General features: G+C 39.4%; 1 protein-coding gene across 2 annotated transcripts in view; it reads right to left on the bottom strand.

Annotated features, from left to right (window-relative positions):
- LOC140734522 (connector enhancer of kinase suppressor of ras 2) overlaps positions 1 to 14,922 on the bottom strand; it is a 1,506,781-nt gene that overhangs the window by 500,587 nt on the left and 991,272 nt on the right. For both annotated transcript variants that reach the window (XR_012100554.1, XM_073058598.1), the window contains exon 4: positions 14,303 to 14,390. Coding sequence is in view for 1 of the 2 variants with exons in the window: in XM_073058598.1 (XP_072914699.1) it covers positions 14,303 to 14,390 (88 nt within the window). In the remaining variant the exon portion in view is untranslated. The remainder of the gene's footprint in view (positions 1 to 14,302; positions 14,391 to 14,922) is intronic.

The following is a 14,922-nucleotide window of genomic DNA, read 5'->3' as shown; positions in this document are numbered from 1 at the left end:
AGGATGTGATGGCACTGAAGAGGGCCTTGAGGAGGTTTACAAGAATTATCCTTGGAATACTCCCTTGTGCCACTGGATCCTGGATTTATTCATTTGTAGACTCCTGTCAGTTTGGATTGGCAAAAACATCTCCTCCACATTCTCCATCAGTACTGGAACACCACAGGGACGTGTACTTAGCCCCCTGCTCTACTCACTTTACATTTATAATTGTGTGGTCAAGTACAGCTCCAACACCATATACAGGTTTGCTAATGACACCACTGTTGTGGGCCGCATCAAATGTGGTGATGAATCAGCATACAGGAGGGAGATTGAAAATGTGGCTGAGTGGTAGAATAACAACAAACTCCCACTCAATGACAATAAAAACAAGGAACTGATTATAGACTTCAGGAGAGGGAAACCAGGGGTCCATGAGCCAGTAATCATCAGAGCATCAGAAGTGCAGAGGGTTAGTAACTTTAAATTTTTGGGTGTCACTTTCTCAAAGGACCTGTCCCAGACCCATCACATAAATATGATGGCAAAGAAAGCACGAGAGCTCCTTTACTTCCTCAGGAGTCTGCAGAGATTCTCCATGTCATTAAAAACCTTGGCAAACTTCTATAGATCTGTGGTGGATTGGCTGCATTATGGCCTGGTATGGGAACACCAATGCCTTTGAGAGGAAAATCCTACAAAAAGGGATTTGGCCCAGTTCATCCAGGGTAAAACTCTCCAACTTTTGAGCACATCTACAAGAAGTGTTGCCATAGAAAAGCAGCATCCATCATCAAAGATCCTCACCACCCAGCCCATGCCATCAGGCAGTAGGTACAAGTGCCTCGGGACTCACACCACCAAGTTCAAGAAAAGTTACCACCCCTCAACCATCAGGCTCTTGAACAAAAGGAGATAACTACACTCATTTCAGACTTTTTTATCTTGTTATTTCAAGCTTGTTATTTATTGCTATTTATTAATTATCTGCATTTTACAGTTCTTGATGTTTACAGTTTACAGATCCTGTTTATAGTTACTGTTCTATAGATTTGCCAAGTATGCCTGCAGAGAAAGAATCTCAGGGTTATATGTGGTGATATGTATGTACTCTGATAGAAGAATTATACTTTGAACTGTACATGCTAGAGTTCAGAAGAATGAGGAGAGATCACATTGAAACCTACTGAATACTGAAAGGCCTAGAGGCAGTGGACATTGAAAATTTATTTCCATTAGTGGGAGAGTGTGGGACCAGAAGGCAAAGCCTCGGTGTAGTAGGATATCCTTTTAGAAAAGAGATTAAGAGGAATTTCTTTTGCTAGAGAGTTGTGATTCTGTGGAATTCATTGCCACAGATAGTTGTGGAGGCCAGGTCACTTGGTATATTTAACACAGAGGTTGATAGATTGTTGATCAGTAAGAACATCAGAGGTTTTGGAGTGAAGGCAGGAGAATGGGGTTGACTCAATGGGCCAAATGGCCTAATACAATTCCTTTGTCTTTTGGTCTTATGGAAATAAAACCTTTTTGAATGATTTAGTTCAAAGAATTCAAAGCCAGGCAAATTTAAGTCGAATGCAACACAAATTAATTTACTAACCAAAGTTAAGCTCTGCTTTTTCAAACATTTAAAAAAAAATGCAATAAATGTACAATTCATCTCAAAATATTTCCTCCTTCATATTAGTTTCATTTTGGGATAATTTACATTATTTATGAGATCTGGGTGAGTATTTCATTCTATATACAGTTTAACCCAGAAGGTAAATAACAGATTGTTCATTCCATGTGTTTAAACAAATGTATGAAGCAGCCTAATGTAGAAAAAGCTAGTATGTGAAGGTAATTGATAAACTGCAAGGATGATTGTCAGATCTAAAATCAGACCTAAAGCACTCTGAGAGCTTCCATTCCAAGAGCAGATTAATGATGTACTCTCCACAATTCCTACCCATCTCCCCTCATGTCCAACACCACCAAAGCCACAGAGCGCATCTGTTGAACTTCCTAATGTCCCAGAGCAGCTGACAGTCAACAAAGCAGACCCATGGAGGTGGAATCTTAAACCAGGTGCCCCTACCCCGTCTAAATCCTGCAGCTCTTCCTACAACTTCAAAACCCAAGAAACTAATAATACCAAACCGTCCACTTGATCACCAACATTATCAACTACAACCTGGAAAATGACTCGAGTCACGATGTCCCACGTTTACCTTTTGTCAAAACCAGGGATTGCCTGAAGCCAGAGAGGATGAGGTCATCTGCTCATAGATAGAACATGAGAAACCAATGAACTGTGGCCAAGCAAGTCACACCACTGTCCTCAGACTGATCTGCTCTGAGAGCTCTGACATCACAGCTCTTCACACTGGTTTGCCTGAAGCTGTTGCTAACTTTGACATGTAATCCTGACCGCATGCCTGGATGTATTCCTAATCCCATCAGAAATAATCCTGCAAACTGAAGAAATATGCACAAAGTGCTGGAGGAACTCAGCAAGTCAGGCAGCATCTATTGAGGAGAATAACACTGACTTTTCAAGTTGAGACCCTTCATCAGGTCTTGGCACAAATTTTGACTGTTTATTCCGCTCCATAAACATTTACAAAGACAGGTATGTAAAAGAGGATGATTGGAGAGCTGAGTCAGCCCAGCCACGAACTGTTCCAGTTGCTACGATCCAGGAAATGGTAACGCAGCATAAAAGCCAGGACCAAGAGGCTCTGGGACAGCTTCTTCCGTCAGACTGATTAATTCATGCTGACACAACTGTATTTCTATGTTATATTGTTGTACATAATATTTATTATAAATTGCACATTGCACACTTAGACGGAGATGTAATGTAAAGATTTTTATTCCTCATGTATATGAAGAATGTAAGCAATAAAGTCAATTCAATTCATTGGTACTAAATGTCCACCACAACCTCTGGCTGCTCACCTTGCTGCAGCTGCTCTGATACATGGCTGACCCTGACATTTCTTTCAGGATGACAGTATCTCCTGTCTGTTCCCCTATCTCCTACCACTATTTCTCTACCCTTCCCTGCTGAGCCTCCGAGCTGTCACTGACCTGACAGGTCATCTTCCCCCAACTGTATCCAAAGGGGTGTACTTGTTGCTGAGAGGAATGGCCATAGTGAGACCCTGTGCTATCTGTCCACTGCCCTTACTTCTGGCAGTCACTCAGCAATCAGCCGTCTGTACCTTAGGTGTGACCACCTCACTAAAACTCTTAACTATGATGGTCTTAGGATCACAGACAATCCTACATACACCCAGGTCTGGCTCCAGCCCCTTCACACGGTCAGTCAGAAGCTGCCACTGGGCACACTTCCCACAGGTGAAGTCGTCAAGGACACTTTCAGTCTCCCTAATCCCACACACCCTACAGAAGAAGCATATCACTGCCCCAGTTATTCAAATAGGAGCAATATTCTAAGGAAAACCTCACCTGCATTTACTTACTCAGCCTCCTCTCTCCAAAGCCTCCTGAAACAGAGCCTTAACACTGCACTCAGCCACCACATTTACTCCTCAAGCACGGTCATGCCACTGCAAAATGGCCACTCCACTACAGCCAACTTCCCTTTCATACCTGTACCATGGAACAACCGGACAGAGAAGCTCTGTACGAAATTCACTTACAGGAATCTTGTTGGATGATATATAGGCAAAGTCTTCTTTCTATGTTCCTCATTATTAAAATGTTATGATATTACTCATGTCCTGAATAGTGGAAAGTTCACATCTACAGATGTGTTGGGCTGTCCGCACCACTCTCTGCAGAGTCGTGCGATTGAGGGAAGTACAGTTCCCATACCAGACAGTGGTAGAAAGGGGAAGAGGTCCTGCACAGTGAGGGCAGGAGTTAGGAATGAGGCTGGATTACTCCAGGCAGGGCAGGAATAGAAAGATAGAAAGATGAATATGTGGCTGAGGAAATGATACAAGGGATAGGGTTTCAGGATTCTTGAATCATTAGACTATCTTCTGGCTAGTGCTGACCATTTGCACCCTACTTGGATGGGAATGAATATCCTGGCTGGTAGGTTTGCTAAGAGTGTTAAAACTAGTTTGGCTGGGGGATGGGAACCAGAGCAGCAGATTAAAAAGTGGAAAGATTGAAAGGAAGGTAATAAGATATAAGAAGAGGCATGAGTAAGGTAATAAACACAATGGGACAGAAGGTTTAGGTCTGAGTATGTTAATATTAGCAGGATTAACATGGGCTCAATACCCAGTTCTCATTGCTGTCATCAGGTAGGAGGTACAGGAGCCTGAAGGCACACACTCAGTGATCAAGAACAGCTTCTTCCCCCTGCCATCTGATTTCTGAATGGACATTGAACCCATGAATGCTACCTCACTACTTTTTTTTGTATAACTTATTGAATTTAACTATTTAATAAAGCTGTGAATTACAGTAATATATGTACTTACTGTAATTCACAGTATTTATTGTGTATTGTACTTTACAACTGCCACATGTCAAGAAATTTCATGACACCTTTGCTTGCATCTTCAGAAGCAGCTCTACTTCTATCCTTAATATCTCTATTTTCCCTTTCAGGATTCTTTTGAAGACCCTGACCTGGAATTACACGCTGACTTTGGTTCTTTGTGGAAATGGGACCCGCTCTCAGGGTCTCACAACCAGCTGCTTTTTGATCTGCCAAGGACGTGGCCTGGAAGACTAGTACACCTTCAGGGTGCCGGATTTTCGTGTATCTGGAGGCGGGCGGATTTGAGGTCAGTGCCACCACCTGATGTGGCGTGGGAGTACACAGAATATCGAAAACATCAAGGGGTTGCTGGCTGTGTGCCCAGAGACACAAGTTCTTTGGGCCCTGAGCTCGGAAAAGGCGACACAACAGACCTTTAACACCATAAATTGACGAGCTGTTTGTTATGTCTCCCCTCTCGCTGTGAAACGGGGACATCTCTTTTTCCCTTATTAGGGAGGGACAGAGCCTGTGGTATGTCGAATTACCAGGTGAATGAGTAGTCTTTGGGTTACTGCAAGTCTGTGTCTTTAGTGATGCTTTGCTGCTGCACACTTGCATGCTCAATGCAGGGAGATGCTTTTTTTGCTGGTGGGGGGATTGTTGCTTTGCAGCTGTGTGGGAGGGAGGAGCCGGGTGGGGGGGGACTTTGGGGTTCTAACATTTAACTGTCATTCATTCTTTTCGGCAATCCTCTGTTTTTGTGGATGTTTGCAAAGAAAAAATAATTTCAGGATGTATATTATATACATTTCTCTGATATTAAATGTATCTATTGAAACCTATTGAAAACATATGCTGGTGATATTAAACCTGACTGATTCTGATTCAAATTCAGGGTAAGGTAACTATTTAGTTCCATCAACTGATCCATGCTCTGTGAAATGGTGGTCATAGTAGAGACTAGTTTGACAGAGAGACAGAAATGGATGTTTAATGTGTTACGTACCCGTGGGTATCTTGAACTTCTCACGTGACAGTGGTGTTGATGCTATACTGGACTTGAGGTAATGGTCTTGTGATGGTGGAGTGATGTCATTTTCCCACCAGTAGAGGTCATGTGACAGTTTTTTTCAACAGGGTATAAAAGGAGGATCCCTCCCTGTGAGGAGGGGCAGTTCGTGGCTGGATTTGCCATTTTGACTCCATGCCACTGCGTGGTCCAATATTATGACGCAGTTTGGTTGAAAGATGGAATTTTATTTAATGCCTAAAGTTTAAAAGGTCATTGCTGGCAGTTTCTTTATAATACTGCCAGTTAAAAATCAGTGGAGAGTGAAGATCAGAGTCCGGGAGCTAAAAGATCGAGGAAAGTCGATTTCGATGGTGAAACAGGTTCGACCTTGTTTGATCCTCATTCGGAAGGAATTCGTTGGTTGTCCCCGTGGTAACCCCTGTGAATAGCAGAAAGGGTTGGGTACAGTTTTGTAAAGGAAAGGTCAGTGTCTTTAAGCCGTTTCATTTTCATCTTCGTAAATTGTCCGGGAAATGTATAGTTCGACTGGGAACCGCAACAACACGACGTGAAAGGGAATTTAAATCGTCTAAAAAGTCTCTCCTTTAATAGACTGTAAGCATTTTGAACTTTTGCAGTACTACCTTGAAGAACTGTTTTTGCAACATCGCTTTAACAACTGTGTTCGCTTTATTGCTTTAAGAACTGTTTAAGCTGCCGCACAGCAGCTGATTTCCGGTTACGTTAGTCATTTGTTTACTTTTGGGGGTTTGTTTTTCCGTGTTTAATAAATGTTTTATTTGTTATAAAAACCCCTGCCTCACTTTATATTTATTGTTGCTGAATCCGTAACATAAATATGGGGGCTCGTCCGGGATGAACCATTTTTGAGTTTAAATTCTTGTTAAATTTTGAATCGGTGTTTTGAAAAAGGGGAATACTCGATTCTTTTGTTTGATTGGCTTGTGAGTGGTATTCGGCAACAATAAATATTGATGAGTTTCTGGCTTCGCCAGACGCGGAGTTGTTAGCGAAGGCGATAAAAACTGAGGTGTCTGAGATAGCTAGTAGATTGCAGCTTAAAGGTATTTTGAAGTCTACATTGAAGGCTCTAATACAGAGAAAAATCGCGTCACTATGTAGATTCTGGTGATTTTGATGAATCGATTTTAGAGTCGTTTCCAATAAATAATCTGGAGATGCAGTTGCAAATCGAACAAATGAAGTTGGAGCGTTGTAGGTTAGAAGCTGAAAGTAAACAGAGGGATTTTGAATATGTGATGGCGGAATTAAGGTCTGAGAATCAGTCTTCTGGTTCTAGAAAACCGTTTGCTGCTAGTCAAGAAATTAAATTGGTCCCTCCATTGAGTGAAACAGAAGTGGAAAGATATTTCCAACATTTTGAAACAATTGCTCAGATTTCAGAGTGGCCAAAAGATAAATGGTCAGTGTTGTTACAAAGTGTAATTAAAGGCAAAGCACAACAAGTTTATACAGCCTTAACTGCTGTGCAAGCACTTGATTATGATATTGTGAAACAGCAGATTTTGAAAGCATACGAATTGGTCCCAGAAGCATATAGAAAAAGATTCAGAAGTTTGAAGAAGTCTGTGGAAAAAACTCATGTGGAATTTGCCTATGATAAAGCTGTGTGTTTTGAGAGATGGGTTTCTTCTAAAAATGTAAATGGAGATTATAATACATTGAAAGAGTTGATTTTAATGGAGGAATTTAAAAGAAGCATCCCTGTTGAAGTAAGGACCTACTTAAATGAGAGGGATACTGATACATTGCAGGACTCTGCTAGATTAGCTGATGAGTATGTTTTAATCCATCAGAATAAATTTCCTCAGGGCAGAATTTTTAAGAGGAAAAATAACACAGAGACTTAAGGAAAATCAGAAATTAAATCAGAAGTTAATGAGAAAGGTAAGGAGGAAGGAAAACCTGTGAAGGAAAGACAGTTTGGTCCTATTTGTAACTATTGTAAGAAACCTGGCCATGTAATAGCTAACTGTTTCCGATTGAAAAAGAAAGAGAAGGAAGCAGTCCCAGATGCTTGTGTGCAACATACTGAAGCACCTGTAAAATTACAGGGTTCAATAAACACAAATGAGGTTTTGTTAGAGTCTCACCAAAAAGGGATATGATCATTTTATAACGGAAGGGTTTGTATCCTTGAAAGAAGGATCTACTCTGGTGCCAATAAAAATCCTTATGGATACTGGAGCTTCTCAATCACTGATGTTAGACAGTGTATTGAAGTTTAATGAAGAGTCTAATACTGGTGAGGAATGGAATATTGTTTACCAGGTAGTTGTCCCTAAAATTTATCGAAATGAGATTTTGACTTTAGCTCATAGTGTGCCCTTAGGTGGACATCAAGGGGAAAGGAAAACTGTGAACAAGATTTTAAAACATTTTTACTGGCCTGGTCTAAGAAAAGATGTGGCAATGTTTTGTAGAAGGTGCCATACTTGTCAAATTGTTGGTAAACCAAATCAAGTTACACCAGTGGCTCCATTACAACCTATTTCAGCATTTGGTGAACCGTTTTCTAAAGTTATTATAGGTTGTGTCGGTCCATTACCAAAAACAAAAACTGGTTATCAGTACTTGTTGACTATCATGTGTACTTCATCTAGGTTTCCAGAGGCAGTACCACTTAGGAATATAACAGCTAAAACTGTGACAAAGGCTCTTATAAAATTCTTTACTTATTTTGGATTACCTAAGGAAATACAAACTGATCAAGGCAGTAATTTTATGTCTGGATTGTTTCAACAGATAGTTTATAAATTGGGAGCTAAGCAAATCACTTTGTCTGCATACCATCCGGAATCGCCAGGTGCCTTGGAGAGGTTTCATTCTACCCTCAAGAATATGATTAGGACATATTGTGTGGAAAATGAAAGTGATTGGGATGAGGGTATAAACTTACTTTTATTTGCAGTAAGGGAATTGGTACGAGAATCTTTAGGTTTCAGTCCATTTGAACTTGTATTTGGGCATAGAGTTAGAGGACCTTTTGCTTTATTAAAAGAACAGTGGATTAGTAAGGAAGAACATACTAATTTGTTGGACTATCTTTTGAAATTTAAGGATAGGTTACATAAAGCTTGTAGCTTAGCCAAGGAAAATTTAAAATTGGCTCAGGAGAAAATGAAAACTTGGTACGATAAAGAAGCTAGGATGAGGATGTTTAAGCCTGGAAATAAGGTGCTGTTTCTTTTCCCAGTGCAAACGAATCCTTTACAAGCTAGATTTCATGGTCCTTATGAAATTGTGTCTAAAATCAATGATGTAGATTACGTGATAAAAACTCCAGATCATAGAAGGCCAACACAACTTTGTCATGTAAATATGATAAAGCCATATTATGAGAAACAATCTGATACTGTGACTGTTGTGGTTAATGATAATGAGTTTGATTTAACTAGGAACATGATAGATGATTCATCTGAATTTCATTCTAAATTCAACATTGTTTCTGTCAGGTTACCAAATTCAACCATTCTGGAAAATATTGATGAGAAACTACCACATTTACAGCCAGAGTAGAAACAGCAGATGAAGAAATTAATTTTTAAATATAAGGATTTGTTTCCAGATGGTCCGAGAAGGACTACTATAGCTTCACATGATGTAGATGTTGGAGATGCCAAACCTATTAAACAACACCCATATAGGATGAACATAGAAAAATGTGAACTTGCTGAGAAAAAAATTAAATATATGTTAGAGAATAATATTATTAGACCTTCTAACTCGAATTGGAGTTCACCCTGTGTTATGGTGCCAAAACCAGATGGTAGTATTAGGTTTTGTACGGACTATAGGAAGGTGAATGCTGTAATGAAAACAGATGCATATCCAATTCCTAGAGTAGATGTTTGTGTAGATAAAGTTGGAAAAGCAAAGTTCCTTACAAAGATTGATTTATTGAAAGGGTATTGGTGTGTTCCATTAAGGGACAGAGGTAGAGAGATTTCTGCATTTGTAACTCCATCTGGGCTATATGAATATAATGTTCTTCCATTTGGGATGAAGAATGCCCCAGGTACTTTCCAGAGGATGATTAACTCTGTGATTCAGGGATTGAAAGATACAGATGCTTATATTGATGATTTAGTGACAGGAAATGATACTTGGGAAGCACACATTATTGCGGTGGAGAAATTGTTTGAAAGGCTTTCAAAAGCTAACTTAACTATTAATTTAGCTAAGAGTGAATTCGGACATGCCACTGTGACTTACCTTGGTTATGTTGTGGGTCAAGGTAAGGTAGCTCCTGTTCAGGCAAAAGTTCAGGCAATTTTAGAGATTCTCACTCCAACGGGGAAAAAAACTCTCAGTAGATTCTTGGGAATGGTAGGATATTATTGAAAATTTTGTAAGAATTTTGCTAATGTTGCCCTTCCATTAACGAACCTCTTGCAGAAGAATGAGAAGTCTGTGTGGACAGTGCCTCATCAAGAAGCATTTGAAAAATTAAAAACTATGATATGTCAACAACCTGTGCTCAAGGCACCTGACTTTGAAAAACCTTTTTCATTAGCTGTAGATGCTAGTGATGAGGCTGCAGGAGCAGTATTAATGCAAAGGAATGAGGGTGATGAGGTTGATCATCCAGTAGCTTACTTTTCTAAGAAAATTAATAAGCATCAAAGAAACTATTCGACAATAGAGAAGGAATTGTTACCTCTTGTTTTAGCTTTAGAACATTTTGACGTATATGTTGGTACAACTCAAAAACCACTTATTGTTTACACTGATCATAATCCGTTAGTGTTTCTGAGTAAGATGAAAAACAAAAACAGAAGGTTATTAAATTGGAATTTGATGTTACAAGAGTACAATATTGTGATAACTCATATTAAAGGTAAAGATAATGTGGTTGCTGATTGTCTATCTCGATGTTGAATGTACAATGTAATTTTTTTATGGAGTGGTTTTTTTACAATTGTAACACTCCTACTGTATTGTAAGTTGTAAGATGTTATATGATGATACTATGTATACTGTGTATGTTATAAAATTTATACATTTGTTTTTTTTCCTTGTAAATAATTGTTAAAATTTTATTCTTGACAGATCAAAATTTTGTTTGTGGATATCTTGTACTTGTATCTTGAACTTCTCACGTGACAGTGGTGTTGAAGCTATACTGGACTTAAGGTAGTGGTCTTGTGATGGTGGAGTGATATCATTTTCCCACCAGTAGAGGTCATGTGACAGGTTTTTTTTACACAGGGTATAAAAGGAGGACCCCTCCCTGTGAGGAGGGGCAGTTCGTGGCTGGATTTGCCATTTTGACTCCATGCCACTGCATGGTCCAATATTATGACGCAGTTTGGTTGAAAGATAGAGTTTTATTTAATGCCTAAAGTTTAAAAGGTCATTGCTGGCAGTTTCTTTATAATACTGCCAGTTAAAAATCAGTGGAGAGTGAAGATCGGAGTTCGGGAGCTAAAAGATCGAGGAAAGTCGATTTCGATGGTGAAACAGGTTCGACCTTGTTTGATCCTCATTCGGAAGGAATTCGTTGGCTGTGCCCGTGTTAACCCCTGCAAATAATAGCAGAAAGGGTTGGGTACAGTTTTGTAAAGGAAAGGTCAGTGTCTTTAAGCCGCTTCATTTTCATCTTCGTAAATTCTCCGGGAAAAGTATAGTTCGACTGGGAACCGCAACAACACGATGTGAAAGAGAATTTAAATCGTCTAAAAAGTCTCTCCTTTAATGGACTGTAAGCATTTTGAACTTTTGCAGTACTACTTTGAAGAACTGTTTTTGCAAAATCGCTTTAAGAACTGTTTAAGCTTTATTGCTTTAAGAACTGTTTAAGCTGCTGCACAGCAGCGGATTTCCGGTTATGTTAGTGGTTTGTTTACTTTTGGGGGTTTGTTTTTCCGTGTTTAATAAATGTTTTCTTTGTTATAAAAAACCCTGCCTCACTCATATATTTATTGTTGCTGAATCCGTAACAAATGTTAATTATAACTATTAATCGGTGAGTCTCATATCAGGGGTAAGGAAGTCACAGTGCAGAATTTTTAGTGATAGGATATGAGTAATCGGAAGACCATAGCCTTTTTAGGGACAGCCAGCATGACTTTGTGTGGAACAAGTTGCGTCTTACAAACTTAATTGAGTTTTTCAAGGAGGTGACAGAAGTGATTGATGAAGACGGAGCTGTGGATGTTATCCATGTAGATTTTAGTAAAGCATTTGACAAGGTCCCTTGTGGAGGTTCATCCAGAAGATTAGGACTCAGGGGATCCAAGGTGAATTGGCTGTGTGGATTCAGAATTGGCTTGCTGAAGGTATAGCATGATATAGATCAATTGTAGATATAACACAGAAATAATAAATAGTTAAAAATAGTGAGGTAGTGTTTATGCATTCAGTGTCTGTTTAGGAATCAGATGGCAGAGGGGAAGAAGCTGTTCCTGAATCATTGAGTGTGTGCCTTCAGGCTTCTGTACCTCCTTCCAGAATTTAACAATGCGAAAGGAGATGTCCTGGGTGATGGGGGTTGTTAATAATGGACGCCACCTTTCTGAGGCACCACCCCTTGAAAATGTCTTGGGTAATAGGGACGCTGGTACCCAAGATGGAGCTGAATAATTTCACGACTTTCTGTAGTGCTTTTGGTACTGTGCAGTACCACCCTTCCCCCCTATATCAGACAGTGATGCAGCTTGTCCCCACGATGCATCTATAGAACTTTTTGAATGTTTTAGTTGATGAAGCAAATCTCTTCAAACTCTAATGAAGTATGGTCATTGTCTTGCCTTCTTTATAACTGCATTGATATGTTGGGACCAAGGTTAGATCCTCGGAGATGTTGACACCCAGGAACTTGAAATTGCTCACTCTCTCCACTTCTGATCCCTCTATGAGGATTGATACATTTTCCCCTGTTTTACCCTTCCTGAAGTGCACAGTCAGTTCTTTCTTCTTACTGACATTGAGTGCAAGGTTGTTGCTACAACACCACTCAACTGGCTGGTTTCGCTCGCTCCTGTATGCCCTCTCATCTCCATCTGAAATTCTACTAACAATGGTTGTATCATCAGCAAATTTATAGATGGTATTTGTGTTACATCTAGAGTCACAGTCATGGGTTTAGAGAGAATAGAGCAGTGGGCTAAACACACATTCCCCAAAATGATGGTGAAGGCATCAGGGGGTATGCTGTTTTGAGCATGTTGATCCCATTGCTCAGATCATCTAGAGCCTGTTTGACATTGGTGAATGACAGCTGAAATCTCTCACTGCAGGTAAAAGATCTGGTGAACAAAACTGGGACGACACTGATACATTTGTCCACCACAAGGAGTTGATCATGAGGCATACACCTCCTCTGCTTTTGAGAGACTCGGCAGCCAAATGTTAAATGCTGCACTTTGGGAGCTCAAGCATAAAGGGAAAATACACTGTTAATGGCAGGAGCCTTAATAGTGTTAAAGTACAGAGGATCTTGGGGTACAAGTCTATTTCTTCCTGAAAGTGGTTACTCAGATTGATAATGTGGTAAATAAGACACATAACATATGTCTTTATTAGTCATGAAAATGGGTTTAAGAATTGGGAGGTTATATTGTGGCTTGACAGAACTCTAGTTAGGCAGTATTGAGAGTACTGAATTCCAGTTGCTCATCAAGCAGAAGATGTTGAAGCTTTGAATACAGCGCAGAAGAGGTTTACCGCGATGCTGCTTAGAATAGAGAACATGCGCTATAAGGAGGGGTTGGGCAAACTTGGGTTGCTTTCTCTGGAGCAGGAGAGGTTTCATAGAGGTTTATACAATTATAAGGCCAGCAGTTGGGTGCCACCTCATCCCTCGGGTTGAAATTTCTAATACCAGAAGATGTGGCTGGCTGGAATGGTGACGGAGGCAAACATGATTGATGCCTTCAAAAGGTTCCTAGGTTGGTACAAGAATGTACAGGAAATGTAAGGATATGAACTTTGTGTATTAATTTATTTAAATACTAATTAGCTTGGCACAAGGACATTTGATTAATTTTGCAGAACACTGTAGGCCAAAGAGTTTGTTAGCCTGCAGCAGTCTTTCTAATTCTTCCCACTTTATATGCTCTTGAAGTTCATGTGTTCATTCACTATTTAAAATTCAGTTTCTTTCAGAGGAAAAGACCAATAATCATGAACAGAATTCCAAGTGACATCAGCTGATTTCTGATGTGTTATAGTCATAGAGTCATAGAGAAGTACAGCACAGAAATAGGCCTTTCAGCCCATCTAATCAATGTCAAAACCATTTAAACTGCCTAATCCCATCAACCTGCATCAGGACCATAGCTCTCCACACCCCTACCATCCATATACCAAACCAAACTTCTCTTAAACGTTGAAATTGAGCTCGCATGCACCATTTGTGCTGGCAGCTCATCTACACTCTCACAAGCCTCTACGTTAAGAAGTTTCCTCTCATGTTTCTCTTAAACTTTTCACCTTTCACCTTTCACCCATGACCTTGAGTTGTAGACCCACCCAAACTCAGTGGAAAAGGCTTGCTTGCATTTTTCCTATCTATCTCCCGCATAATTTTATATACCTCTATCAAATCTCCTCTCAATCTTCTATGCCCAAGGATTTATTATTTTATAATTGTGATATAATATTTGATGTCCTGTTAAAAAAAATTGCATATCAGTATATTGACATCCTTGATTTATGTATCCTCTGAACAATTAACTATCAAATCACAAACACATTTACAAGGTAAATAACTATGCATGTTATATTACTGAAAACAAAGAAATATCTCATTTAGTAAAAATGGGATAAAGGGCATTGTGCCTCAATATAATCCTGGGGATAAAACTTACTTGTTGTACAATGGTTGTTAGTTCCAGGCACAGCTGAACAATGTTGTTTTTCAGAAGTGAATATTCTGTCACACTAACAAATGGCGACCTAGAACATAGCAAATAATAAAGAATTCTGATTGGACAGTCTTTCTCCCACATAACTACATTTAGTAAATTACAGATACATCTATCGTATAGTTTATATAGCATGTATTATATAAATAATTTTCAATTATTATCATAATTCATGGAATCAGAAAACTTATGGCAAGGAGCTGTTCCACTCTGCCCACTAATATAATCCACCCACTCTGGCTGTGGGGATCCTTGGAAAAGAAATTATGCGCCCTCACTTTCTTCCGCTTTGACTAGCTATCCAGCAGCCTCTTCAAAATATTCCCAAAATCAGCTTTAATCACCTTTTCAGGCAAATAATCCCTGATCCTAATAACTCTGAGTACAAATATCACACCCCATAATCTCCAGAGTTTTGGGAAATTATTTTAAATTTATACCGTTGAATAATAACCCATCATTTTGCATAGCAAATCTGTTTTCCAAGAAGCATCCAACTATTTTTTCAAACATTTCCCTAAGAAGTGAATCACCCTCCCTGGTCACATCTTCTGAAAATATCT

The sequence above is a fragment of the Hemitrygon akajei genome, chromosome 10, assembly GCF_048418815.1.
Source record: "Hemitrygon akajei chromosome 10, sHemAka1.3, whole genome shotgun sequence".
In the NCBI taxonomy this organism is placed as follows: Eukaryota; Metazoa; Chordata; class Chondrichthyes; order Myliobatiformes; family Dasyatidae; genus Hemitrygon; species Hemitrygon akajei.
This window is presented reverse-complemented; position numbering and strand designations above follow the sequence as displayed.